The 27,338-nt window shown below is 35.9% G+C and overlaps 1 protein-coding gene across 4 annotated transcripts in view; it reads left to right on the top strand.

Annotated features, from left to right (window-relative positions):
- UGGT2 (UDP-glucose glycoprotein glucosyltransferase 2) overlaps nt 1–27,338 on the top strand; it is an 80,120-nt gene that overhangs the window by 1,332 nt on the left and 51,450 nt on the right. For 2 of the 4 annotated variants that reach the window (XM_032100056.1, XM_032100059.1), the window contains exons 2-10: nt 812–894; nt 8,816–8,946; nt 10,062–10,174; nt 14,268–14,442; nt 16,392–16,491; nt 17,552–17,633; nt 19,668–19,768; nt 22,723–22,822; nt 26,652–26,712. In XM_032100056.1, coding sequence (XP_031955947.1) covers nt 812–894; nt 8,816–8,946; nt 10,062–10,174; nt 14,268–14,442; nt 16,392–16,491; nt 17,552–17,633; nt 19,668–19,768; nt 22,723–22,822; nt 26,652–26,712 — 946 coding nt within the window. Of the gene's footprint in view, nt 1–811; nt 895–8,815; nt 8,947–10,061; nt 10,175–14,267; nt 14,443–15,508; nt 15,535–16,391; nt 16,492–17,551; nt 17,634–19,667; nt 19,769–22,722; nt 22,823–26,651; nt 26,713–27,338 lie in introns of those variants that run through there. The other 2 variants (XM_032100057.1, XM_032100058.1) reach the window with 2 other exon arrangements.

The raw sequence follows: 27,338 nt of genomic DNA, 5'->3' as shown, positions 1-27,338 counted from the left end.
ATATTATCTGTAGATCATAGAATCACAGAATGGTTTGGGTTGGAAGGGACTTTAAATACTGTGTAGTTCCAACCTCCCTGCCGTGGGCAGGGACACCTTCTGCTAGACCGGGTTGCTCAGAGCCCCATCCAGCCTGGCCTTGAATACTGCCAGGGATAGAGCAGCCACAACTTCTCTGGGAAACCTGTTCCAGTGCCTTACCACCCTTACAGTAAAGAATTTCTTCTGTATATCTAAACTAAATTTTGCTTCTTTCAGTTTGGAAAAAAAAAAGGAAGTATGGTATTTGGAATAAAGTAAACCTCACCTTTTATGCTTTGTAAGGATTAACATGTTTGAAAGGGTTTCAGAGATTGGCAGTCTCCCTCCCTGCACAGCAAAGTAGATGTCATTGATGAAAGCCTGTAATTTAATGAAAAACTATAACCTAACAGAGTGCGTGTTCTTATTTGTATATTTAGCTACTATGAAATAAAATTGGTGTACTGAAGTGATTTAATCTGTAAGTGTATATTGGAATATCTGTGGAAAAATAAAGCGGGTATTTTGGGGGTTTTCTATATCAAGAGAACAGTCTGCATGCTTTACAGCTCTGATTGTTGAGTTTGGATGACTGTACTTTGTTCAAAATATCTTTTGACCAAAATACAGCTCAGTTCAGTGTTTATGCTACGGAGATGGTTGTTAGTCGTTGAATATCTAACATTTGGTTCCTGACGGGTATTTATTATTTTAAACAACTGACGGTTTTTACTGTGGTACACCTTTGAACAAAGTCAACTTATGGACAATAATTTTTGTTTTTAAACAGTGAATTTATTGCGGAAGATGGTAATGAGAAGTTTTGGCAGTTCTTGGAAACTGTACGGGAATTAACAGTTTACAAGCAAGGAGGTAAGTTAAATAGCATGCTGGTGTTTAATATATTATGTTGTGCTGTATTTAACTTAAACATAACACATTAATTGGTTCCAGGCAGGTCAAGCCTGACTCTTCCATTCTTGCTTACTAGGTAGGTTTCTTTCAGAAAGTTGTAGCATGTTTTCCCCTAAGAGCAGTACTTGTAGAGGAGTTTAAGAAAAAAAAAAGGAAGATGACATGGACTGAACTGTTCTTACAATATGGAGCAGAAATGTAAAGATTAAAGATACCTACCTGCTTACATGACTAGCTTATAGGATATTGAGACTTCATGTTTTCTGTATGATGGATACTTGCAGGGCATAAAATCACACAAATAACTAAAATGAGAATGCTAGCTAAAGGAAAAATTTAAAGAATTACCAGAAAAGCTTTAATACTTGTATGTGGCATGGAGACTGTTATCTAGCATCAGTACTGCTGATAATAAAGAATAAAGGTTTATCACTGACAAAATAGGACTAAAAAAGCCTTGCATGATTAGACAGAAAAATCCGAAGTTGTTAAAAATTCGGAGAGAAGACCAAAGCATAAAATCCAGTAAAAGAACCATAAAAAGCCACGCCAGAAGAGACCTTGGAGAGCAGTTTACGAGAAATGTCCATGGTAATGAAAAATTGGGAAACCTACAGGGCTTTACACCAGGTTGGTCAGTCTTAGACCTGCTTGGTAGGTCAACAGATGAACAAGGTAAAAAAGGCTTCAGAAGGTAAGGCTGCTTCATTTTGCTCTTTACTTACAGAGTAGTACAACTCTTTAGTCAGGAGTGTGAGCACCTAACACTACTGCTGAAAGAGACTTGAGGGAAATTAAATGGTAAATTAATAGTCAAAAGCTAACAAACTGTAGAAAGATCCTGCAGAAAATGACAATGAGAAGTGCAGGTTCATGAAAAATGTTGTATAGGGGAGAGAAGACTTGAGAAACAGCATTTCAACAATTGTGACTGACTGAATACAATTTTAAAAACGGTGGTGGTGTGCATGTGGTAATGTTATTTGAGTGCTCAGCAGTGCCCAAAGCAGCCAATAGACTTAAAATATTACTAGGAGGGGAACAGGGACATGTATGGTAAACATAATGTTGCTGCTTTTGATTGCATGATGGGCTTTTGTCAAGTATAGTGTGATGTTTTACTTTACTGTATCCCTGTGTTTTCCTCATCATTTCTTTAGAATGGAAGAAGTACAAGCAGAAAATGTATAAAGAACTGTGATTTTAGTTGTAGAGTATCAACTGGAAACATTTAAAAAAACACTCCAAGTTACTGTGAGATGATGATCTCACGGTTAGAAGTATATTCCAGTATGAAACCAGAGAGTCACTGAGAACAGAATGCCCAGGTGGTGCATGCTGCTAAAAGATATTCTGTATAAGGCATGAGGACATGGAAGATGGAAGTAGGTGCAGAATTTGACCTGTGGTCAGCTGCTAGTAGCATTTGGTGAGGCAAGTGCTGTTGACTAATGCTGTTTAAGGTCTTTGTCAGCACACAGCACAGTGGCATGTGTTATACCCTCCATGAGGTTCTGAATGACACAAAACTGGGAGGAGAAGCTGGAAGGTAAGGCTGTAATTAGAGGGACCTTGGCAGGCTGGAGAGACAGGCCAACAGAAACATTGGGAAATTGAGCAAAGGCACTTTACTCCCTGCACATGGGCTGGAATAATCTCAGCAACAGCATAATGTTGGTGCTGACTGACTAGAAAGTGGTTTTCTGAGAGATAGAATGGGGATCCTTGCAAACAGTGAGAAGGCTGGCTACATGCCAGGCTGCAGCAGGAAGAGTGTAGCCAAGAGGTCAAAGAAAGTGTTTATTCCACTGTATGTGGCACTTGTAAGACTGTGGAGTACTGGGGCTCCCTGTGAAAAGAAAGACAAGAGTCCATCATTGGAGCAAGTCTAGGAGATGCAGTTGTTAGGGAGCTGGAGCAGACTTCTGAGGAAAGTCTGAGAGAACTGTGAACCTGAGAAAGACAGGAGTAAGGAGAGATGTTGTATCTTCAGCTTCCCAACAGAGAAATGTGCAAAGAAAGTGGAACCTTCCTGAAGGTACACAGCAGTATGAAAAAAAAGGGCAGAAGTTGAAACATGGAGATTGTGGTTAGATACTAGAGAAAATGTTTTTGCTATGGCATTGGGTAAACACTGCAGCTGACTGCTCCAGGGGGCTCTGGAATCTATTCATTGAGATAATTCAAAATACTACTGCTTGAGGCCTTGAGCAGCCTAGTCAAGCCTTGAAATTATATCTCTAAGTAACACTTTGGGTGAGGTGACCTCCAGAAGTCACTTTTAACTTACCCTTTTTTTTCTATGAGTGGTTTAGATGCAGTTGGCATTGCCTTGGGGTAAGACTGCTGTATTAGATGATGTGTTAGGGGGTTTTTTTTATCAGCCATCTATTTTCTGCTTGCTTGGACACGCTTTCCAAGGAATTTGAAGCTTTAATGACATTTATTATTAGTGACACAGATGTCTGTTGAAATTAGCTGTTAGTTAAATACCTACTTCACCTGGATAAACTCTGTGATTGAGAATAAATAAATTACAGTAGGATGATTTCCATGATCTATCATGCCAATGAACTGTTAGATGCTGGCAGTTGGGAACCTTGACACTGTACTGAAATACTACTTTAATTAAGCATATTGAGCAGTTGATGTGTATATTTATCTTTATGGCCAACACATACCTATGACAAGAATGCAGGAAAATTTGAAGTTCTGGCACCAAGTGGCTTTCCTAAAAGTGAAGTCGTAGTTGGGGTAGTCTTAATCTAAGGAAATGGATGCTCTTTATGAACAGGAAGTCTGCATTAGATGTTTACAATAAACTGGTCAGCTTGAGTGAAGAATCTGGTGCTGCAAAACTGCAGTGGCACAGTTTACTGCAAGGTGTGCAATAGTTTACCTCTGAGGAGAAGTTGGTTCTCTATATGGTATGGAATGGGTTCTTAGTTGCTGCATGTCATGACACATTGACGTAGAAGGATGTTCATGATGTGTTAAAACTGATGTAGCAACAACTACTTGTGTAAATTAAAGGATCTGGCTGAGAAAGGATTGGTTGGGGCAATTGGCTTTTCAGTTCTGAGTGATGCCAAGAGCAGACAGGATGAATAAGCAGGAAATAAAAGCATTGTTTGTTTGTTTAAATAGAAACATTTTCATACAAGATAAACAATTCCTAGATTTGAAGCTGAAAATTTGGGTTTATGAAGGAATTGGATGATAGATTTGTATCCCAATGCACCGTTGAATGTTTCAGAAGAGTCGTAAAGTGTTAAAGCTAGAAGGCAACTTAAATCAAATAGGGTAGCTTGCTTTTTTCCTTCTAAATCCTCCCTTGGATGATTTTCAGTGTTTTTTTTTTAATCAGTTCTCAGAACTTGTTGTTTTAAATTTAGAATAATCAACATGTCTTGTTAATTTGCTAATTTAAAGTATTTAGCATTACCAAATTAGGTTTATTAATGGTCTCTTTAGCTGTGATATTTGTAGCAATTTAATGGATTTGATAGGAATTATGTATATGGAATTTGGTAAAATATTTAGTCTGGTGATGTATTTGGTGGTTTTAACTTTTTTTTTTGATATGAACGCAAATCAACTTGGGCAGCATCTTGATTGTACCATATGGAAAACATGAACCGGTTAGTGATGGGATACACTATTAGATTAATGGGAGGTCTTCAGGTAACATGAGCAACATTGTTTATATCTACTTAATGTGCAACATATTTTCTGCCAGGCTTGTGAAATACTTGGAAAGGCAGGTGATGCTATTTTGAGCTGCAGGTATGTTATAAAGAAATCAAAGCTGCAAAAATTTCATACTAAAACCAGCACTTAAAAAACGCTGAAGATGGCATTTAAAACTTGCTGCTGCTTTTATATCCCTAAAGGTTAATTTATGATTGCTGAGGGAAGGTAAGTAGCCAGTTCCCTGCCGACTAATTATCGCTCGAGTGTTTACTGTCTTCCAAGTGCTTCAGTTTATATATTGAATTTTCAGCAGCCTCATAAATATATATTAAAAACCAAAACAAAACCAACACACAAATATATTTTCTCTTTGGAAACAATTTTCTCTGAAAAAAATGCAACGGTATATTTCATATAAACAACAATCATGCAAATTATTTGTTGCAATCTAGAAGACTACAGATTATTCAGAACTAAATTAGACAAGTATTTTTTATGTGTATATAAACCTTAAAGATTCAAGAGGAATCAGTTTCACAAACATGGCATTTCTATATGAATAATGCAATAAAATAAAGTATTCCCTCTTTACTGGCATCTTATTTGAATGGCATAGAGATTTTACTGGCCAGTGATTGCCTGAACTGCTGTTACCGGGGATCTCTAATTTGCTAGCTGATCTGTGGATCCAGACATACGTAGCTATGCAGTTGGAACAATCCTCATACTTCCATCCCACAAAAAAATTATTCCAGCACACTGTGTTCTTCTGATTAATTATGTCCCTTATATTTATTCTCCCTACCTCCTGTGCCTTAGTATTTTGAATTCTGTTGTGGGTTACCAGCATATATTCAGATTAATTTTGTGCTGTGTGTGCATGAGGTCTGAGGAGCTGTGCTGTAATACTTTCTTATCTTTGGTGACTGCCATGGTTGTCTCTTTTAATTATTTTTAACTTACCTGTGATAAAAGATACTGCTGTAAATTGTGGATAGTAAATGTCAACTTTTAAATGTGAGTCTGCTTAGCTGGCTGTTCATTTCTTGCTGTAGTCAATCTGATCAATTTGGCTACAGGAGCTGGGAGAGCTTTTCAGCTGACAAATTAAGGCATCTTCAGAGTGAGCTTTTCAGGTTTTGTTGCCTGCTAGGCTGTATTTCTCATGGCTAGGATGAAAGTTCACAGGTATAAAGCTCATAGATGTGCATTCAGATGTCTGGAGCTGTAGCCTGTTAACATGATCTCTTCTACTTACTTTTAAATTTATGTTTTTAATGATTTAGTGGTAATGTGCTGTCATGCAGGATTTTATAACCAGAAAAATCTGGTTCTTCATGATTGCCTGTAATGCCCTAAGAAACTTATTATGACTTCTACTCTTTTGGCAAGGTTAAAATGAATTTGGAGGGCAAGTAGTTACCAAATATCAAGGATTCAATACTATGTGAAAATAATTTGCAAAGCTCAAGCCATAGTTTTGATTAATTAAAATTAGCTCAATTGGTTAGAGCATGGTGTGCTAATAACGCCAAGGTCACAGGTTCAATCCATGTGCAGGCCTTAAGAGTTCACTTAAGTCCACTGTAGTGTTGAACTTGAGGATTCTTGTGGGTTCCTTCCATCTCAGAATATTCTCTGTATGTAATAAACTCTAAAAATTGGTTTTGCATTAGGTGGCTCATATAGCATTTGACATGGATTCATGTATCTCGGTGAAGTTTAAAGCACAGTTGTATTCTAAGTGAAGCCAACAGTGTTAATAGAAGTTGAAGTAGTGGGAGTGAATCATGATTTGGTAAATATATTCTTGTCAATGTTGTACAGTCATTTTTGAAGGCAGACAAAAAAACTTTTTTTTTTTTTTTTTTACTTATTAAAATCATCGTTGTCATAATAACCTTCCAGGAAAAAAATGTCAGCTGTTTTAAATACAGCAGTGAAAGCATAGATGAAATTTGTAAGCCAAAAAATTTAAAGACTTGTGGTAAAAATATTTTGAGGCAGAACTTTTAGAATCATATATTTAATGGCTCTTCGTTGTCTTCAATAGGATGTTATTTGGGGCTGAGTGGGGAGGCAGAAATTCCAGATTTAATTTTTTTTGTGGAGATAATTTCAAGAAAATTTAAAAATATAGTTATTGAAAAAAAGTTTCAATCTGGAAGGATTTGTTACTTCCAAATTTTTATATTCACTGTTTTCAACATGTGAAGCCAAATTTATCTCATTTAGAATCACAAAATCATTAAGGTTGGAGAAGACCTTGGAGGCTGAGTACAACCTTAGACCAATTGCCACTCTGCCAATTAAACCATAGCACCAAGTGCCCCGCCCAGCCATGTCTTGAACAGCTCCAAGGGTGGTGACTGCACCACCTCCCTGGGCAGCCCATTCTTATGGTCCACCACCCTTTCAGTGAAAGAATTCTTCCTGATGTCCAACCTGAACCTCCCCTGGCACAGCTTAAGGCCAATTCCTCTTGTCCTGTCAATACTTGGCAGGAAGAAGAGGCTGACCCCCACCTGGCTACGTCCTCCTTTCAGGTGGTTGCAGAGCGTGGTAAGATCACTGTTGAGCCTCCTCTTCTGCAGGCTAAACTCCCCCAGCTCCCTCATCTGCTCCTCACAGGATATGTGCTCTAGAGCCTTCACCAGCTTTTTGCCATTTGGGTTCTGCCAGGGCTATGTGTGGGTGTAGAGAACATAGGTTTTTCATCGATTGAATTGAATGTAAGACAGTAACAATTATATGTCATGGATTAACTGCAGCCGGCAACTAAATAGCACATGCCCACTCTCTGTCCTCTCCAGTGGGATGAGGAAGAGCATTAGGAAAAGGTAAAACCTGTGAGTTGAGATAAAAACCATTAATACTTGAAATAAAGTGAAATATAATGATAATAACAGGAAAAAGAGAGAGAGGAATAAAAGTTCTCTCAAGTGATGCATAATATAATTGCTCATCACCCACTGACCGATGGCCAGCCTGTCCTCAAGGAGAGATTGACAACTCCCAGCCAACACTCCAGTTTATATACTGAGCATGACATTTCATGGTATGGAATGGCCCTTTGGCCAGTTCAGGTCAGCTTCTCCTGGCCATGCTCCCTCCCAGCTTCTTGTGCACGTTCTCACTGGCTGAGCATGGGAAACTGAAAAGTCCTTGACATAGGGTAAGCACTACCTAGGCACAACTAAAACTTCAGTGTGTTATCACCGTTCTGCTCTCCTTGAATCCAAAACACAGCACTGTACCAGCTACTAGGTAGAAAATTAACTCTACCCCTGCTGAAATGAGGACATCATGTAGAATTCATGAGGAGGAGCTTTTATAAACTTACACACTTCCCTAATATTAGGGTTTTTTTCTAGTGAATTACAGCAAACTCAGCCTTTCTAAATAATGAGTTTTAAGGAGGAGAAGGCAGAAAGGAGATACTAGAGGCTTTAAGAGCAAAAGAAGATTTTTTTTTTTTTTTTTACAACCACGACAGGGTTGTAAAGAGGAAAATGAGAGGATAGGAGCTGCTTAGTTATGAAAATTGAATATGCCTCTAGAATGAGAATTGAAGGTTAATTATTTCCAACCAATGTTCTCGATATATTATCACTTCTGTCATTCCCAGCCACCATCCACCTACTTTCTTAGTCAGAGTCCTAATTTTGACCTTGAAAATACAGGATATGCAGGGAGAGGGGGGAAGCTACTTCACGTGTTCCATCCATTCTCATACTCTTGTTTATCATGTATTTTTAAGGAAGAAATAGAATATGTGAGAGTAGCCCAAAGAATGACACCTTTAGAAGATTTTTATTTATGTAAATTGCATGATTGGAGGGTTTCCAAGCTAAATGTGAGTAAATTATTTGTAAAATAATGCTCCATTCAGGACTTTCCATATAGGTTTTTCAAGAGACATTATTGTTGAGTGGGTTTTTATATTGCTGAAAATAATTTAGATATTAATTAGTGCTATTGAACTCTCTTCTGTTGTTTTTATGTTATTTAGGCCTCTGGATTCATAGGACAGGGAACAGTTACTGGTGGACAACACTGAAGACTTTCGAATGGCAAGCAGCACTGGCATTAGTGCTTGTCTATTATATAGTGCAGATAGATATGTCACATCATTTAGGGCTAAATACTAAAAGTTTGTCTTTTTTGTTTTTTCTGTCTTCAACAGATTCAGAGTACTCCTATTACAACTTAATCTTGAAGAAAGCAGGACAATTTTTATCCAATTTGCAAATCAATCTATTGAAGTTTGCACTTTCCATACGGGCTTATTCTCCAACTGTTCAGATGTTTCAGCAGGTGACAGTATTGCCTGATATATTTGGTACATGATTGAATGAGGTATTTTGGCTAAACGATGTTCATTGTTAGAGCTCAGTAAAATATATGCCAATATTATTTGGAATCAAACATGATGAAGGTGATACTTTATAAGCTGGTTATATTGACAGGAACAAATATTCATATTCAGTTATAAGGCTAGCATTCCTTTCAGGGTAGAATTTTTTTGCAATTGTTCATTTTTTAAAATTCAGGTCATGGGGATTTTTTTGCATTGCTTCAAATAATCCTGTGGGAATTCAGACATTCCCAGAGTAGGACATTTCCTGTAGCTTTAAGTAATTGATATTTGTTATTTAGTGGATTTCTCATCTTTCTAATTGTTTTAGTATTTGAAAAGTTGAAAAATAGAAAAATCTGCTTTATTAATGAAAAAGTGAGTGGACATAAATTCATTGTGCCTCTAAACCTAAAACTGCTACTCCTCCTTTAGCAATGCCACCTTTAAGATAAAGTGAGAAATCCATGTTTCTGAAACGTAATAAGCTATAATAAAATTAGGGAGTTTTGCAGGTGTTCTCTGGAGGAATATCATACTCTCAGACTCTTTTTGTTTTTATCTTTCAGCTGGTGAATCCAGAGTCACTGACATGCAGTCACAATTCCCACTTCATACTGGAATAGCTGAGTAGAGCTTAAAAAAAAAGGCAGGAGATGGGAAAGAGAGAGAATCAAAAATTGACGTTACTTGTTTGGGATTTGTTGGTTTAGAAGTTTAATCTTTGTATGTTAACGTGATTGCTGATAGCAACTAAAGTTAAAAATATCTCAAAGTACAGGCAGTGATTTCAGCTTGTGGAGGAGATTTCTCAGTCCTGTCTTTACAGAACATAAATGTACTTTCATTTTCTGGAGTATGACTGCATTTAATAGACTACATCTCACAAAGAGCATAGGGTCTTAATCTTTTAATATTTTTCTTCCCCCCCCCCCCCCCCGCCACGTACCCAATTTTGAATGGGCTTAATTAGAAACACAACTTAATGGCAGCTGTTATTTTAATCAAAGGGATGTGAGTTTAAGTTGAAGTGCAATCAAAGCATTCTGGTTGAGTATAATTGTTGAAATATTAGATTGCAGCTGATGAACCTCCACCAGAAGGCTGCAGTGCATTTGTGGTTATCCATGAGAAGCACACCTGTAAGACTAATGAAATAAAAAAGCTGCTGAAGAAGGCTACTAAGAGGTAAATACAATGATCTGGTTTAGCAGGAAAAATAGATTACTAAAGAGCTTAGTATTATGAATTCATCAATTATGAATCAAAGTAGGTTTTAAAACAAAATCATAGAGCTTTGGTCCCCTAATCACATGGACAATTTTGTACTTTTTCCTGTTTTTTTGGTGTGTTTTTTTTTTTTTTAACATGGGATAGTCAAGTTTAAGTTACAGTGTACTTTCTATACGAAGTTTCAGTGTCACACGTCTGACGTGGTACTCTGCTGACAGATTCTGTAGTCAGTGTCACTGCACTTGAGTTTTTCTGCGTTGCAAGGGCTTGGCACATGAGTAGAAGAGGAGTCTACCTCAGCTGGCATAACCTTTCCTCACCGTGTGTTAGACTTTGTACCTATCAACTCTTTCCACAGGTTTTGTCCTGTGGTAACTAGCATCAGTCCAGAGTTCATTTGAGCTCTGAAGTAAAATACATAGAACCTATCGAAACAACAGTAACAGTATAATGAAAGCATAATGTTTAATCTCTCTTTTTAAAAAAGATATTATTTTGTGGGTTTCTTTAAGACCTGTGTGTAATTTTTGTTTTCTTTCCTCCCCCCCCGCCCCACGCCATGGTCACCATAATATACATTAGCGTCCATACCCTCAGGCACTTCATGGAGACATGCAGAGCAGAAAGATGATTTAGTAGGGTATATTTCTTTGATTTTGCTTTCTGTCAAATATAAATTGTGGGGAAAAACAATGAAAACCTATAAATTTGTCTCTTTGGGGTTGGTCGCTTCTGAAAATAATTTTGTGTTCTACATGTATGATTTGTGGTGTCTTCTAAGTCCATTGATACAATTACCTACTAAATAATTTTCTTTTGCTTATTCAATAGCCAAGCTTTCTGTAAAAGCATCTCACTGTCTAGTTCACAATTTCCCATTTTTAACTATTACATTCTTCTAACAAATATCTCTTATTTTCTTAGGTAAAAGCCAAAATATAGTACAAATAATTAAAAATGTTGTTAAATTCTTGTGGCCATATATTAAGGCATCATGAGACCTTAACATTTTATTGCAATGTCTGAATATAGTAATCTTTTAAAGCAGTTAACTAGACTCAGCACATTCTCGTTTCTGGAGATATTATTTCCAAATGTACAAGATTCTGGAAAATCACAATACTAAACAATAGAATCCTGAATTATTCAGATTTGAGATAGTTAGACTTCTAGAAATTATTAAGAACTTGCAATAAAACAGAAGTTTCTTTTATTTGATTTGTCTTCTATTTTCAATAGCTTTGCATGCACCAGTCATATCACAACCTTCAGAGCTGCAGGGACAAAATCTTGATAAATTTTCCCTCCTTCTCCCCACCCCAAAAGTAGTTGTATCACTCAAATACTTAGAATACCTGGAGCTAGACTATGAGCAAAACATGTTCACCTTCACATGTTCAGGTAGTCTTTTCCACTTGTACTCTTGTACACTTGTTCCATTTGTACTCTGGGTAGCAGATGCTTTTCACCTATGCTGGTGATATTTAGGCTAGGTGATAAAGATAGGGCTGTGCTCCTGTTCCTTTTTTTTTACAGGGTGAACAAGTGATATATGGGACAGTGTGCCATCTTGCAGGTGATTGCTCTAAACCAGTCATTCTTTTTATGTCTTTTCATAGAAGAGATCTTTTTGATTTATTGATTCTTTTTTTAATTTCAGAGTATTTTCCTTTGTGTTCCATTCTCTGTCTTCTGTCTGTCATGACTCTTCCAATTAAGCCCGGCCAATTTAAGCTGTGCTTTCAGTTGTTCACCGTATTTGGATGAGGATGCTAGAAATGTTCTGATTTTAGGGACTGATAGTTTCAAATCTCACTGGAAGAGGAAGAAGAGACTGCAGCATTCTTTTGCGTGGATTCATCATCTCAAGCCCAGATTCAGGAAGTCTCAGGCTCTTTGGACTAAGGAGAGCCCAAATATTCTGCATGTCAAGGTTAAAGTTTTGCTTTTTTTTTTTTTCCAGTCCTTTATGCAGCAGTGACTGTAATTTTGTCTTTTGCACTTTCAGCCACGTTGCAATGGACTGTGTGGTTCTAATTGGAAGTATTTTGTGTGGAGCTGCAATGGCTCCAGAACTCAAGGGCTCTGGATGTGTCAAAGTACTTGTGGTTAAATGATTGGGATTGCTTATCTTGCTAACTGTCCAAAACACACACTAAGATTTCTGGGACTATCGCTGTGAAGAGCAGAAGCATTAAATGGAGCCACATTTTGCTGAAAACAATCAGTATCTTACATTTGTCAGTACATGTTTGCTGTCTTTTATCACATTGCTTCTGCATCCTATCCTGACAATTATCTAGACAAGCATACGGTTGCCTGTACTACCCTAGTGAGTGATAAGCAAGTGCTGAACTCCACATCTGTGTCATTTTTTTATCTTTTTGTCTGCCCAGCTGTTCTTCCTTGTCTTTCAGGCAGCCTTCTTGTGAGCATCTCTTATGGCAGGAAATAATTAGCTTTCAGTTCTAAGAGCAGGAGAATCAATTCCTTGTCACTACTATTCAGTGTTGAAGAGAAACAGAGAGCAGAGGCTTATCTTGGATTTACAAAGGCTGAACACTTTAATTCTGAACCCAAGGTCATTAGAAGAGCTCTGTGCAGTGTTACTTCACTGCAGCATTCAATATTTTTATGAAGCATGTTCACTGTGATTTGAAATTCTTCCTTTGAGACTGTCACTGTTCAATCATAGCAGTACTCAGTAATCACCTTGGTTGGTTGGTAGAAGTGGTTAGGAAGAGAGAAGCTCCCTTGATTTAGGTTTCCCTCTCTCTACATGACTGTGGCAGCTCTTGTCTCTCTGGCTATGAGAAGGAAGTTGTTCAAGTCACATCTCACACGTATGCTTTTATTGGGGCAAATCTGGATCAGTTCTTTCACAGAGCTTACTCATTCAAGAGTGGTTTCAGACTCCCAGATCTCACCTATTTGCTCTGCCTTGTCCTGTGATAGCAGTGGGACAGCTTGCCTGATATTTCTGTGACACTTGGCTACATGCACCCAAGTTAATTCTTAAACTGGGCCCCTCCTTTTATTCTGCCTTACAGATGAGGTCCTTGATTGCATACCTACCAAACTTACACAGGACATTGGTGTTAAAACCCTGAGTAACCTCATAGAAATTGCTCCTGCTTGAAGTGAGGGTTTGCAGCACATTACCTCCAAAGGTTACCTTTGCAGTGTAAATTATTCTATGTTTTTTTATATTGAAGATATTCCTAAGATTTGCATGACAGAAACTGTGGCGTTCTGCTCACACCTTTCCAGTATGGCTCTTCAGTGAGTGTCTACTACACAGTTCTGTACTGTGTGTTGTATTAAGAGTTTCCTAACTTGCCTTGGGAATGCTTGGAGAGAGTTTGCTGGTCTTCTGACTGTCTGTGCAAAAGCAACTTTGAAAAAGTGTGCTCATCAATAATTAGTACCTTGAGTGTATTACTCAATCATATCCTCTGTTACTTCTCCATCTTTCCCAGGTTTTATTCAAAAGATGTTTTTAGTCATCTAAGAAATCATTGCAGTGTAGCTTTTCTAGTCATGATTTTCAGTTACGAGGGTAGGTAGGCAGTCAAAATTTGCAAAATTAGCTGAATTAACAGAGCTCAGTGGTGTCACAGTAGTACAAAACAGTTAGCTTCCAGGTGTGTTACCAGCTTTCTCAAACTTCACAGAATCTCCCTCTGCTACTGTTCTTCCCTGATTGCTCTGTGCATCTCTAACAGATGTAATGTATCATTCAAATGAAAGCTTCGAGCTGTTACTGATGCACAAAATCTCCAAGTGCTATGCTTTTTATATGCTTTGTGTTGTGATTTAATAAAATACAATTATTTATAGTTGATGCTGATTTTTCAGTTTCTTATACATGAGTTTGTTGTTCTGGGTTTGTGAGCAATCCTGATTTTTTGTGATGATTTTAACATGGCTTGTATACTTTTAGCATATAAACATTTACTAGTTTTTTCAATTATGAAGTAGAAAAACTGCCACTGTTTTAATTAATTTTCTGACTTTATACTATCACAACTATTTGTTTTAAAACCAGACCCAGGCCATATCTTTTCAAGGTAGACCATAAATTCCCAACTCTTAAAGAGGATGGCCCAGTGGTTATTCTATATGCAGAAATGGGTACAAAAGACTTTGTCAAATTCCACAAGATTTTATCTGAGAAGGCACAAAAGGAGGAAATTGTTTATGTTCTCCGGCATTATGTTCAGGTATGCGTTTCAAATCAACATTGCTTCTGTAAACAGTTAGTATTCTGTCTTTGCTTTGCTTGCTTTTTGACAATACACACTTTCTACATTAATTTTTGCATTTGCCTAAATTATGTGCAATACATTTTCTAGTGTTAAAACTTTCTAGGTAAATAATTCATCTAATACAAACTGTGAGGGCGGGAAAGCATGATAATGTTACCAATCCTGCATGCAAGCACTGATTGCATCACTGATCTTGAAATACCTCCTTTTTGGTTATATGTCTGGATTTTGTACAGTGTACGAAGATCTTGGTGAATCTTGGTGCAGCAGGCTGAACATAGTAACTAGAATTAGAAAAATGGAAAGTAGAATAGAGAATCAAATTGAGAAATTACCAATTATATTTTTACATATTCTCAATGTAATCTCATATGTTCATTCAGATACAGCAGTGTGGGCTATCACGGCCGGCATCATTGACCAGTTTTAAAATGTTTGTGTTCCATGGTGTGACTATTTGAAACACAGTGTTTCTGAATTCTTTTCTTCACTTCTCCCTGAAACAAAACAAGAAAAATACCAGTATATGGAACTATATTTCCCCAGTTTTGATTTTTGGAAGGGTTTTGTGATTTATATTCAAAGTACAGCTCTTAAACAGTGTGACTAATCTGAGAATAATCTGATGGAGTGAGAGGTTGCTGCAATATATGTAGACCAGGCATTTCAGGGAGATGAGATACGTAGTTTGCAGATGACTTCGAGTTGTTTGCTCACAGTAATGAAATAGAGAAATTGAGGAAACCAGTCTTGAATTCTAAGTTGTATGGGATATAATTTTTATTGAACTTTGTTCTTTTATGCTCTTTTATTTCAGTCAAATGCCTACTTGCATATTAAATGTCTCATTGCTCTGCTTGGCTTATGCATCATGGTCCCTCAAAATGCGTGTTGTCTTCTTGCCTGCACCTTTTCTCTCTTCAGACCTCTCTTCCCTTTTCTTCCTTCCTCACAACCTCCATTTTTGTTCTTTGGTTCCCACTGAGATGGATTTTCCCTCCTTTTTTACATTAAATTCCAGAAGAGGGAGCATTGATAACAGAAGAGGTACGGTCATTCTGCTGTCTCTTTTTTTTTTTTTTGCCAATGTCACTGAGACTACTTATAGAGTGCTCTCTGCTCCCTCTGTCTTGAGATTTGCTAAGAGGATGGACAGAGAAGCCCCCAGCCTTGGGTTTTCACTCATGGGCTGGAGGATTCTCAGTACACAATGATTCTTAGAAATTGCGAGCTAAAGCTTTCAAGAAATTGCTGCTGTGCATGTGCAAATTGCATTTTGGAAAGGGGATTTTCATACATTTGGGGCAAATTAGGGCATGTATACAGAAATAAGTATGCTTTGTGTAATTATACTATTGAATGTCAAATTTCCGCTTCAAAGTTAGAAGTAGTTGTTGTTTGTTTTTGGTAAGTGGCAGCCTGTTTTTAGCAGTGATACTTTAATACATTTTCTTAATACTTCTTGCAGAAAGTGATTAATTGTTTTATCAAAACTTTTTTAAAGAATAAGTCTGATGCAAAAAGAGAGAATTTCCTCTTAACATCCTGGAAGTCTGGCAAGATTAAAAAGAAATGAGTAACAGTTTAAAATGTGAGTTGGAAGGCATCAATAATTGTATAGGGTGCTATGAACTCTGGCTGTTCTAGTCCCTCTTCTTGTATTGTGTAAAAGGACTACAATTTTGACCAGCCTTTCTGTGATTTGCAGGAGATAAAGGACATCAGCACATTTTGTTACATGCCTTCTCAGTGGACTGTCAGTATGCCTTGCACTTTGAATTGAGAGATGAATTTAAGTAATGACTTAAATGTCATAACATTTTAAAGTTACAATATTAGATATTGTTAATCTCCTTTAAATACATTTGTTATGTTTTTTCTTCTGTTAAAATAATATCATCAAGCAGAAACCAAATTCCCGGAAAATGTATTTATCTGGATATGGTGTGGAACTTGCAATAAAGAGTACAGAATATAAAGCAGTAGATGACACACAGATTAAAGGTATGTGGATTTTTTAATTGATTTGATACCTCACTGGAAATGCTATTAAAATGTGTTAAAATCTTTAGCTTGTAGAATCTTCAGTCATTAGTGTTTTGAAGGCTATACTTAATTTGTTTCTACAGAAGGAATTCTCAGGTATTAGGAAATAAGAAAGTAAAATATATGTGAACATTTGTAAAGATCTGTGCTTAGGATACAGTCCACTTTCCTAACCTCTAATTGTTGTTTTCTGTGGGTCTTCAAAACACAACCCAGTCTTCTTCCTTTCAGTAATTTTAAGATTAACCTTTGTACTTCTATTACTTTATGATTGTTGGCATCTCTCATATACTAATAACTACAGTATCTACACATTCGTGTTTCGGAGCTGAGAGGTTTTTTTCTGAATTTCTGTGGAAATCCTTTCACGATCCTCTGTAGGAAAGATGTGATGTACCATAGAATTTGGACTGGTGCATGTTACAATATATTGAAATGAGACATTTACTACAGAAAGTGGTAACTACAGCATGGTGACACAGAGAAATTACTTTGCAGGGACATTTACAAGGTAAAAGGAAAATTAACTCTCTTTGGTAAGACTAAGGTTTAATGACCTTTGAGTCGTGTCAAAATATAGTTTAGTTTTTTTAAAGGGGAAGAAACTGATCCCTGACTTACATCAAATGCCAGCTGGAGATTCAAGTGCTTTAAGGTCATCAGGCTTTTCAGGTGTAAATTTGGTAGTAGTTGACTGATAAGAGTTATACCTTACCACTTAATCAAACTGAGAAATGGCTATTTTGGGAAGTGAACTGTTTAACCACATCTATTTAATTTTATAAAAAAATTGTTACCACTCAATGAGTTATATTAAAAAATTAATTTTAATGTTGCAAAGTTCTGTAGAGTAATTAATTCTGATGCCAAAATATGTAAGTATAAATCTAATTAAAAGTACATCTGGAAATGACAACTTTGTGATTGTATGCTTCTAGTAACTGTTTTATAATTCATAAAAACATAATAAAACAATAACTTTCTTGGCTTATATTGTCCACGTGCACTATGTGTTCAGGAGCAAATGAGACAAAAGAAGAGGACGATGAGGAAGAGGAGGAGGAAAGTGATGTCCAAGGATTTCTCTTTGGCAAATTAAAGTGAGATGATACAAGTTATAATTAATCTTTTACATTTGTTTCTGGAACCTGAACCAGTTGGGTTTTTTTAATAGAAGAATTGAGATTTATGTTGGAAATTACTTTATGTGGTGAAAATTATGTGGTTTTTTTTTAATATCTTGTGAACATAAAGATACAATGGTTGTTTATTCTGTTAATTTCAATTTATTGCTTTTAGTTTTCTAATTATCTTAGACTGTATACAGTAAACTTTTTAAATTAAAAATATCTGTCTGGGTAACACTCACAAAAACTTAGAACATTGTGATTTCACATTTGTTAGATAATTAGAATCAAAATGTTGGTTTTCAAAATGCAAGAGTAGCACAAGAAATCCAAACCCTTGTGCTGTGTCTCCATAGGGTGTTTTTCAGAAGGATATTGCATTTCATGGAGTTAAGGAGTGATATTTCTAGGAAGATGGGCTTATTGTAGGTACCACCTTATTCTGGAGTTTGTGTTCTCTTCCAGCAGGAGCTCTTTTTTCCAAGCTTCAGTCTGTTAGATGAAATTGAATGTTACCCTATCGAGCGCCCCTTACAGCCCTCTGTTGGTGGATTCATTTTGTGGTTGCAGTCATCCTAAGTGCTTCCCTTTTCCTGTAACAGATCCATACAGTGAATCATAAATTTTTTACTTCAGCAAAAAACCCTTGAGTCTGTGGGTCTTCTCTAGATATCATTCTCTCTCTTTAAAACAAAAAATAAACTTGTTTGTAGATATTGTCACTAAACTTTAAGTCTCAAAGTTCAGAGCTGCTAATTCTGTCTGAACTCTTGAGAGCCCATCCCCTTCCTGCCTTTTTGTTCTCAAACACACTGAGGTAGAAGTACACCCAGATCTTGAGGCTTCCCTGTTGTTTCACCTATGTGTTTGAGACCTTGCACACCAGATAATCCCAGTTGCTTATGCCATATCTTTATCTGAGCTTTATTCTTCTTGTATTCTGCTAGGTTTAGCTATACTTAGTCTCTTGATTCACCACTGTGACTGATTTGTGAAGCTGTCAGATAATTATTCAGACTTTTTGACGTTGTTTCTGCATTCATTGGCTTTTTCTCTTCTCCTTTTCATACAGGAGGCAAAATAGATATTTCAGTAGTCTGCAAATTGTCCCTCTGTTACAGCCATGTCAAAAGTTTTACTTTTCTCATCTGTGAAATAGTTAGAAATGTAAGCAGAAGACATAAAATGTTTAGAAATCTAATGAAGATTTTTTTTTTCAAGGATATCTTGTAGCAGGCTGAAGTATTTGCCCTCAAAACTTCTTCACCTACCTGTTACGTTTTCAAAACAAATAGCTAAGCTTTTTTGTACCATGTTCTTCACGTCTGACTGGTGATTTGTGTGCTCAGTAGATTGATTTTTTGTCAGAGGTATCAATTTATAAAACTTGTTCTCAACATTGTCTTGCCTATGGTTTTTGTAGTTAATGCTACAAAGAGTGTGTTCAGTTACAGTCAATATATAGCACAGTTGATACACAGGTATACATCATCCTATGGTAAACAAACTAAAAAGTTACCTGTATGGTGTGTTAATACTGCCTAATCTTTGAGTTCATTTATTCCATATAAATTTATAAATTTTGAGACAGATCCCTACGAAATAATTTAACTCCTGGTATTTAGTAAGAATTTCCTTGCAGGGAGGGTTGTCAAGGATTGAGGCAGGCTGCTCGGGAAAGGGGTTGAGTTGCCATCCCTGGGTAGATGTGGCACTTAGAGATATGGTTTAGTGGTGGACTTGACACTGCTGGGCTAATGGTTGACTTAAGGACCTTAAAGATCCTTTCTAACCTAAATGATTCTATGATTCTATTTAACTGGGGTTTAGCCCTCAGAAATCATCTTCTCACCCCAAATCCATATTTTTGTTTCAAGAATGAGTTAAAACTTTCATTTTTGGTTGTTATCCTAAGAATACAGTATTAGCTGTGAGCAGTAGTGTGGATGAAATAAGATATTGATGGACATAATTGATTCTTTTTTGAAATAAAATGTTTTATTGTAGACAGATGCACCCTGATCTGAAAAATAATCTGATAGAGTTTAAAAAGCATCTAATTGAAACTACTAACAACATGGAACCACTGAAGGTTTGGGAGTTACAGGGTATGTATTGCATTTTTAATTTTAATTAACACAATACTCTGTTTAATAGTCCTTTGTTATTTTAATGTATTGACATTATGATAAAAGCTTCTTTTAAAAAGAGGCATCATTTCATAAAAAGGCTGCAATACCTCAAGTATTTAAAAGGCATGTGCTGATACCTTGTATTGTATGCTAGAAATGAAAGGAACATTGAAGTAATTTTATAAGATGGGGAGATATATTGCCTGCTTTTTTGCCTGATGTGTCATCTCAGGTATAAAAACTTGGTTTTGATGGTTTTTTTAGAGGTCAGGCAAAAGATACCATTTTGACATAACTATTGGGTTGGAATGAAATACATGTTAGGACAGCTTGTTTTCTTTAATTTGTAAATTCTGTCAATGTACTGGAGTTCACACTGATGCATTTTTTTTTATATAATATCAAGTAAAAGAACATGCTTTTAAAAGCTTTCCTGTAGAAAAGGAAAACAAATATGTCAATTGTGGAAAGCTTTTGTGCTGATGACTTGCAGGACATTCTGTAGCTTGAATGAAACTCTAAATCGCTCTTAAAATATAAATCTCTCATAAAATGTCACGACAGTTAAGTTTACACAACTAAATTTTCCCCCTTATATTCTTCAGTTTTAGAGAACAACCTGATCAAAGTAAGTTTGCCTATATATTAGAGCAGTGATGGAGACTGAGCAATCTGAGCTTCAGTTTCTTTTGGGACCCTGATGTTACAGAGTCTGCTAGCAATGTCCAGTCTGATACTAGCTATGTGGGATAATTGTAGTTCACTTGCAGTCTTTTATCAATGAAGTTCACCTGCAGGATTTGTGTTTGTCCGAAATTAAAAACAATTGAAAAACAGTGCTTTAAAGTTCTGCTGAGAAATCTACTTTGCAAATAAAAAGAAAATAGTGGGTTTGACTATTTTTCTTTTGGTGTGATTGAATACCACTTGGCTGATACTAAAGCAGAAGCAGCCATGAAACTTCAGTCCTTTAATGTCTCCCTTCAAAAGCCAGTACAAGGTCTCTGTTTAGTGGTGGTCTTTTCTGTGGTGTTATGGCTATATATATAAAAGGAAACTGGTGCTGCTCCCCAAGAAACCAGTTCTTAGCATTGAAAGTAATTAAGCGTAGGGATGCTGATAATTTATGTTAGGACGACTTGTAGTGGCTTATGGTTCAGGATCTTCAGTCTTCAGCCCCCACATTTTTTGGTGCAGTTGTTTTGATACCCTTACTGCTGACATGACAGGGTGCTTTCTCTAGTTCATTCTTAATGACTAATTATAGTGGCTGAATTAATGGCACAGCTTCTCTCTGATTTCCTTTAATTAGCTTCAGAGTAAAAATCTAACTAAATTTAAGCAAAACTACTTCAGCTATAGGGCATACTTCTATTTATAAATGAACCTAAACACCATTCAAGAGCTGTCTTTCAAGAGCTTTTATGTTTTAGGTAAGTAATTAGTAAGTACTTTTTTTCCTCAAGGTGCCTTACACTGTGCTCTCAGCTGTGTTAGGGTGCTGCAGGGGGAGGTCTGTAAGTGACAGTCCTGACCAGAGATAACCAAGGTAAAAAGATGTCAGTTGGCCTCAGTGGTATTTGAGTATTTTTATCCTAGCTGTTCAGCGTAAAATGGAAACAATTTATGAAGGCTTTTAAGTGTATGACCCAAGTTCACAGCTTCCTCACTCTCTGTAGTAACGGCAGCAACTGGGTGTTGTTGCTTCAACTGATCACAACTTATGTGCCTGTTGAAACCTACTTTTAAGAGTTATTTCTTTTTATACTTCTTGTTAAAAGTATTAAGAAGTACAAGTTAACATTCCACCTCTCACTCACCTGTTTTTTTCAGCCAAGGAGTACCTTATCAGGCTGAACTATGAATGTCTTATCCACTTTGATTCAGCCTTTTTTTTATCTTTTTAATTCGTTACTGCTTCAAGAAGATGTTGCAAGGTTTTACTAGGCAGCATTCTCTATGAATTTCTGCCCAGCACTTCTTACTATATGCAGCATCAGCTTTCCTCAAACTGAATAACCTGAGGCTTTCAATTTTTGCTTAAACGTCTTAACTAGAAAATTATGAGGAAAAACCATCATTGCCCGAGTTAGTTATGCAGATCTATACAAGGTATATGGAGGCATCTAGTATATTACTGCCTGTCTTGGCCAGTACCCCATGGGTACCAAAATTGGATTTGTCCTAGTCTTACATGTCAAAATTTGTCACGCTCAAGTTAGGCTCCAGAGATAGCTAACTGAATTCCATCATTGTTTTTTCAGTGGATAGACAAATTAATTTTAAGCTGTCCCATTATCTGAAAATCTACTTTGTTTTGAAAATGAGATACCTTTAAAAATTGTGCTAGGTGTTTAGGAGAATTGGAATTTGACAGTAGTTTGACTTTTCATTCACAAGTCTCCATTTGCTCTGTGAAATTGCTGCTCCTTTTGAAAATTGTACAATTCACATACTCAGCACAGCCTTCTACATTAAATATATCTGCTATCTGAAAAACTTGTGAAGTCCTGGGTCTGGAAAGGTCTTGCTCTTTCCTGCAGTTATGGGTGTCTGTGGATTGGTGTGTATCTAGGCTTGAGTGTGGTACTACCCTTTTGATGATGGCATAATACTTTGTGATGAATGGTCTGGGTTTTTTCAGTGTGTTTCTGTAAATTTCAAAATTACATATACAATGTGTATGTTCAAGAAATTCAAGCAGAATTCTGTAGAAAAGCCTGAAATTAGTATTTCCAACTTTCATGTGATCAGTTTTTCAATCTTAATAATGTCACTTCTTAATTGTTGAATCAATAATTGAAACATAAAATATGTTAATAGTGAGAATGTGTATATGGATATGGAACACTTTCCTGATTGTAGGCAGTTATGATTGAGTGATACTTCCAGTGGTTTTTTTTTAATTTATTTTTCTCCCCCCACTCTAGATCTCAGTTTTCAAGCAGCTACTCGAATTATGTCTACCCCTGTTTATGATGCCTTAAAGGTAATGAAAGACATTGCTCAGAACTTCCCAATAAGAGCCAGGTATGATACTTAAGCTTTCTTTTTTCCCAAATGCTATTTTTCTGTTTGCATTTGACTGTAATGACAGTAATACAGGTTTATATCCAAATCCTGCTGTCAGATGTTCATGTCTGACAGCTTGCTAGATAGATTCCAGGCAATGTCATTGAGTAGAAGGTAACTCCAGGGAGAGCTCGTGATCAGTCTCTTAAATGTTTCCTGTCTGATGAAGGAGATGCCATGAAAACATGCTAATCCTTCAGGCACTTAGTCCTCATGGATTTTACTGGACTGATACTTTCCCAGGTGAAAACTTTTGTTGAATTAGTAGCAGAACTAGTCACAGTGGGAATGAGGCAAAATACTATTAATAAATTCCGTGGGGATCCACAGACATTAAGCACAGCATTGCTGTTGAGCTTGGCTATTGTATATTAGTGTTCTTACTGGGGAAGATCTGTCTTCCATAACAGATTACTTAATAAAAAATCAAGATAAATATTAAATAAATGGACATGTCTTGATTTTAGCTGTCCTAATATGAAAAACTGTTCTTCCTGTAAGCCAGTAGTATTAAAATTGAGAAATGCTTTTCTTCATACTTAGTAAGTTCTTCATGTAATCCTATCAGCAATATTTGCTTGAATTACTGAATTAAATGTGATGCTAAATAAGGTTCTTAACTCAGCGTGCTTTCACATTTTGCTACTCTTGTTTAATTATCACAGTATTTCATTGTCACCCCTGATTGTCTATTAGAGAAAATCTACACCATAATGGAAAAACTACCATTGTAACATCTTGTGTCAAGGAAGCAAAACGCCTTTTAAAATGGCTGAAGCATGATTATTATGAAATACTATGGTGTAAGTTTACACTTAGATTAGCAGTCAGAAAATTCAGCTTTCCAGTAGGAGATAGTGGAAGTGTACGTAATGTTGAACTTCAAATCCAGTTCTGGTCTTTAAAGGACAGAAAAAAGTCATTTTGGAGTGTACCAGGTGACATTTAAATCATTGATTTTAAAAGTCATTAAATTGTTACATTCTACTCCAACTCCTGTTGTGCATTTGTGGCATTAGAGAGTTCAATTTACCTACTCTTCAAATATTTTATAGGTAAAAGTATAAGAAGACTTTAAAATTATTAAAAGGGGAATCACTGTTTCTGTCCTGCATGATTTATTTTAGCATGCTAATCTAGCATGTTATTTCTAACATGAGACATTACAAATATATGTAAATAATTTAAATTTAGTAGGTCTGCGTTGACAACTTAAAGGGGCATTGTGTAAAAGTAGGGCACAGAATATATATCATTAATAGTCTAATCATGCTTAACCTGATGAGTCAAAATAGTAGTTTGGAAAAAAAAGCTAGAATAAACAGGAAATGAAGAGATTGCTTAGTCATTTTAGACAAATAGCTGATCATTATAGTGATAGTATTTTTAAACTGTGTAAGTTTCAGACAGTTTATATATGAAAACAACCATTTTTATTATACAAAATTTGGATTAAAAAGGCTGTATACAAATTTTGAACTGTAGTTAGGAAAATAAAGTAAAATACTGTATGTTCCTTAAAAATGGGGTTCCCTTAGGCCATAAAAAAAATTAATATACCATTCCTCTGAAATGTTCTTTCGCTTTTTAATTTGCCACCTGTATTTTTGTGTCTCAGTATTTCCAGTTGAAAAGGTTAGTCTGAGGTAGATTTTTACAAAATGTCATCAGATGTAGACAGTGTACCAACTGATATATGTCATGGCAACATTTTGATAATTCATTTTGTAGGGTATTTTTCATCATTGTTTTGTTGTATGCTTGTCATGTTATTGCATTCTTAAGGAGCAGATAATTACTTATTGTAATGCTCTGTTACTTGCTATTTATTAATCACTCACACATCTTAACATTATGACCATGTGAAAGGTTTCCTTTTTTCCCCTCAACATTAAGTACTGCACGGTTACATGTTCTTCCAGGTAAGAATAAAGATGAGTAAAATTATATTATAGAGAATATTTCAACCTTAAGGTCATTCAAGAACATTCCTACATGAATGTGCCTTCTTTTCCTACGTGAATTCCTTCTTTGTAGAAAGATAAATAGTATCCATTTACTTTCAGTCATTTAGTTAGAGTCTGTAGCACTTGACAATTGCAAAAACATTCATAAAAACTTTGTGAAGTTCTGAACAAATGACAGAACTCAAAGTGAGCAGATGTCTTTCACAGGTATTCTTAGACTTGTTACCTCAGGTTGGTAGGGTGTCCTTTTCAAGGATCAACCATCACACTTTCTCCATAAAATTATGCTAGAATTCTGCATCATCAACTCCCATGCATGAACAAGGAGCTATTTAATGATTCCTTGAATTGCTTTCCTATTACTAGAACAGCTATCAGTAAAGCTTACCTTTTCCTGATGGATATTTTACTTCCTTGGTAGTGTTGGACCAGCTTTGTATTTTCCTTTCCATAGTTTTATTATTTTCACATTTATGTTTTATTTTTCTGCTAGCTACTCACAGTAGGAGCCATTTGGAAATATATAAGTTGTCCTTTTTATCTGTGCATTTTTTAATCAACTTTGTGCAGAATGAGGCATTGCTTCTGAGAGTTACAGGCCCTACTATTTGTGTTGAGTTCAGCATGATAAAATTCAGATTTTTTTAAAGTATTTTTGGAACTGTTTTTTACTTCAGAGCTCTCTAAAACCAAGCTTGGAAATCATACTGTTTGCTCCTACAGTATCTCTCTTTGGTCACCTGGAAAGCTTCAATAGTTATTTAAAGTAAACTGATTTTATGTCTTATTTCTCCCATATTGTGAGAAATGTGGAGTATACTAGCAAGATCTATTCTAAATCAGTTTCAGGTGAGGACTTGTATTATTAAATGCTTTATTATCCAAAAGCTTGGAACTGGCTTAGCAGCATCATTCTCGGTTTGCTTAGTTAACTTACAGTTTTAAGGTGACTCCAGTTTTTCTTGAAGCCCTACACAAATTCGCTAAAACATGTACAGCCCTGTTTTGAAAAAAATGTTCATATAGGCAACTAGAATATTTATTTTGGCATTTATCAGGACAGTCAGATTTAGGTTAATATGTTTTAGGTTTTTTCAAAACATGGAGAGATTAATTTGCCTCTGGAAGTATTTTTAGATAAGCCTCATAATTAAAACTTCGCATGCAATACACTGTGGCAGAGGAAGATGAAATAGTCTTCCAGAACATTCATGAAAGGTAAAAAACACAAATCAGTGTATTATTTTCAAAAGGTGGAATGATTAAGGAAACTAAAACTTTGTCTGTGAATGCTTAACATTTTCAAGGGTCTCAATCCGCAAATCTTTTTTCTTAGTTGCCGCTAATTTTAAAGTGGTCATTCTTTACATGTTTTCCTTGCCTTTGTCCAGAAAAATCCATGGCTCTCCCTGCTGTAAAGTTGAATACCATGGAGATAGTAATATTAACTTAAAATATACAAATATGGCATGTATTCAGGTAATAATTTAGATGACCAAACAACTTACTTTTCTATAATATATATCCAGAAAAAAACACAAACCATGAGGAAAGACTGAGAGTGGTAAAAAATATGTTGATGATATTACTGCAAAAAAACCTAGCCTGAATTTGAAACCTGGGTTTACTAGAGTAAAACAGCAATTTTTGTTTTGAAAATTCAGTATTTATGATACTGCATTACTCTTCTTTTTAAGACTTAATTACAGCATTCTTCAGTTACAGTGCATTGGATGTTTAATTAAAATGCCAATTAGACATAAAATAATGCTTTTTTAAAAATATAGTGGTTGAGTGATACAAATATTTTATTTTAACAGATCACTGACAAGGGTACCTGTAGACAAGAAAATGAAAAATGAAATAGAAGAAAATCAGAAGGTTTGTTTTTATTTCTTCAGGTGGACATTTGAACTACTATTGTACTGCTGCTTTTGGAAATTTTTTTTTAGTGTAGCAACTTTCACATTTTTTGTTAGAGAAAAACAGCTAATTGATCTAAAAATCTGTTATGAGACAGGTAACATTTAATTATGCAATTCAAGTATTTCACTTTTTGCTATTAGTGAAACTTTTTCCGTTCTCTCTTTTGGTTTTACAAAATTAGGCAAGGCCAAACAATTTTCACAGAGTGTTGAGTTGAGTCACAAATTGAGTGCTGGGAAAGCAAAATAGGTTATTATTTACATTTTTTATAGCTTTGCTGTTGAATCTTGGCTCGCTGCTTGTATCATGGTCAGCACATGCCAACTTTGAGCTTTCCATACTCTCAGAATCACACATGCAAGTATTCTGTAAGGTGTTTTGAACATCATCTGTGGTAGATGGTGGTTTTGTTTTCATCCTTGATTCACTTCATCTTTTGTTTCTTGTACCACATGAGGAGTCCTTGTTCCTGTGATTTTGATTGCACTGACATTTGTTCTGAGACACCATTTAATATTTGTAGAATTCATGGTGTCTGTCTGTTCAGTTTGGATTTTTTCTTTCAAGTTGAGTGTTGCAGT

Source organism: Corvus moneduloides, chromosome 2 (genome assembly GCF_009650955.1).
Source record: "Corvus moneduloides isolate bCorMon1 chromosome 2, bCorMon1.pri, whole genome shotgun sequence".
Classification (NCBI taxonomy): domain Eukaryota; kingdom Metazoa; phylum Chordata; class Aves; order Passeriformes; family Corvidae; genus Corvus; species Corvus moneduloides.
The sequence above is the reverse complement of the archived record's forward strand: the minus strand, read 5'-3'. Positions and strand labels throughout refer to the sequence as shown.